Source organism: Nannochloropsis gaditana, assembly GCF_000240725.1.
Source record: "Nannochloropsis gaditana CCMP526 unplaced genomic scaffold scaffold223, whole genome shotgun sequence".
Classification (NCBI taxonomy): domain Eukaryota; class Eustigmatophyceae; order Eustigmatales; family Monodopsidaceae; genus Microchloropsis; species Microchloropsis gaditana.
This window is the reverse complement of record NW_005803730.1, coordinates 7,735-9,466: the sequence shown is the minus strand read 5'-3', so window position 1 is coordinate 9,466 and position 1,732 is coordinate 7,735. Positions and strand designations below refer to the sequence as shown.

The following is a 1,732-nucleotide window of genomic DNA, read 5'->3' as shown; positions in this document are numbered from 1 at the left end:
TCCTCTGCATCCTCCCTTATCGCCTCTCCCTCGACCTCCTCCTCCTCCTCCTGCTCCTTTGCTTCCTCCCCCCTCGTCTCTCCCGCTTCCTTCTCTCGTCCCCCCCTCCCAGCCTCCTCCTTGCCTTCCTCCTTCTCCTCCTCCTCCCTTCCCTCCTCCTCCTCCTCCACCTCCTCCTCCTCCTCCTCCTCCTCCTCCCCTGCTTCCTCCTCTCCTTCCTCCCCTCTCGCCTCTCCCTCCTCCTCCTCCTTCTCCTCCTCCTCCTCCTCCTCCTCCTCTGCTTCCTCCTCTCCTTCCTCCCCCCTCGCCTCCTCCTCCTCTTCCCCTCCCTCTCCCGCTTTCTCATCTCCTGACATCCCTCTCTCCGCCTCCTTTTTTCCTTCTCCCGTCTCCCCGTGTCGGCCTCTTTCGGCCTTTTCGACCACCCCCTCCTTCTCCTCCTCCACCTTCACCTCCTCCCCTATCCTCTCCCCCTCCTTCTTCCCGCCCTCCGAAGCGCTCGCCTGGGCCGCCTGCCGTTTCCCTGCACCCACCAGCCGGTCCTTCCATACGACCAGGGCTCGCAACCGAGAATTTTCCATGATCAAACGGATCCGGCAAGCCTCCGCCGCTTCCTCCCGCCGGGCGACTTCCTCCACGATGCTGACAAGCTCCGTGAGCATGGCCTGCGAAAAGACCGAAAAACCCCGAGAAAAGGGGGGGGGGGAGGGAAAAGGAGGCAGGGTCAACAGGGTAGGAGGAAGCAAACTTTCACTAGCTCCCCCCCCTTTTTTCTTCCTTCGGCATGTGCATACTCTGCAGACATGAGGGCATGAACAATAGCACGGCAATATCGCTATCTGCGTCCCGACAGCGTGATCGAGGGCGATGGAGCCCTCCCTCCTCAGTCCCCTCCCTCCTCATCACGCCCAGCCATTGTCTTCCTCTTCCCAGCAGCACCGGCCTCCGAACTTCCCTCCTTCCCCTCCCTCGTCGATCGTCGGCTCCGTGCGCCCCCTTTTCTCCCTCCCTCCATGCTCATCATCTTTATACAAGCCTCCTTCCCCTACCTCTTGCTCCAAAATCGTCCGCTGGAGGAACTTTCGATCCGCCTGACTCAATGTTTCCTTCACCTGTGGACGGTGGAAAAGCTTATATAATGAGTGCTTTGCCGCGAAATGCAATACCACGCACATCCATGCATCGGGAAAAGACGCCTGTGCGTCAGTCCCTGCTACCTTCTTCACGAGGTAACGGCTCGGTAACGGCTCGTCCCGAGACCGCTCGAGATTTGAACGCCAGCACTGAGCCATTTCCCATCCGATCCGATCCTCTCGACCCATCCTTTCCCCTGAAAACAGCACCGTACGAACCTGCAATTGCTCCAGGCGCCCGCACAGGTCTCCCCATTGCCCCGAGACGTCCGCGTCGTCCCCCTCCACCTCCCTTCCCTGCTCATCATTCCTTGTGCGGTTCCCTTGGTCGTTGGTGGCTGGCAAGGTCTCGTCCTCGCCCGTGTCGAGGGGCAAAACGGGTGCTTCCGCCTGCGGCGACACCGCTTCGGGCGCGGGGCAGGTGGCCTGCCGGCCTTCGGGGCCGCTCAATGCCCACACGTCCGCACGGAGCTGTCGCAGCGCCACGACCAACTCCGAGCTCGTTGCGGAGGTGTCCGCCCCGTGTGCTCCCTCCCCGCCCTCCTCCTCGCCCATGGCAGCCTCCAGCACCTTCTCGATGATGCTCACGACACGGTGCA

At 62.0% G+C, this 1,732-nt stretch overlaps 1 protein-coding gene across 1 annotated transcript; it reads right to left on the bottom strand.

Annotated features, from left to right (window-relative positions):
- Positions 1–533: 533 nt before the first annotated feature.
- NGA_0106100 (uncharacterized protein) lies at positions 534–1,688 on the bottom strand (the record flags this gene model as incomplete). Its single annotated transcript, XM_005855327.1, has 3 exons — positions 534–665; positions 1,050–1,112; positions 1,353–1,688. Coding segments are annotated over 3 exons (531 nt in total), but the record flags the coding sequence as incomplete, so codon positions are not given.
- Between the last annotated feature and the right edge of the window lie 44 nt (positions 1,689–1,732).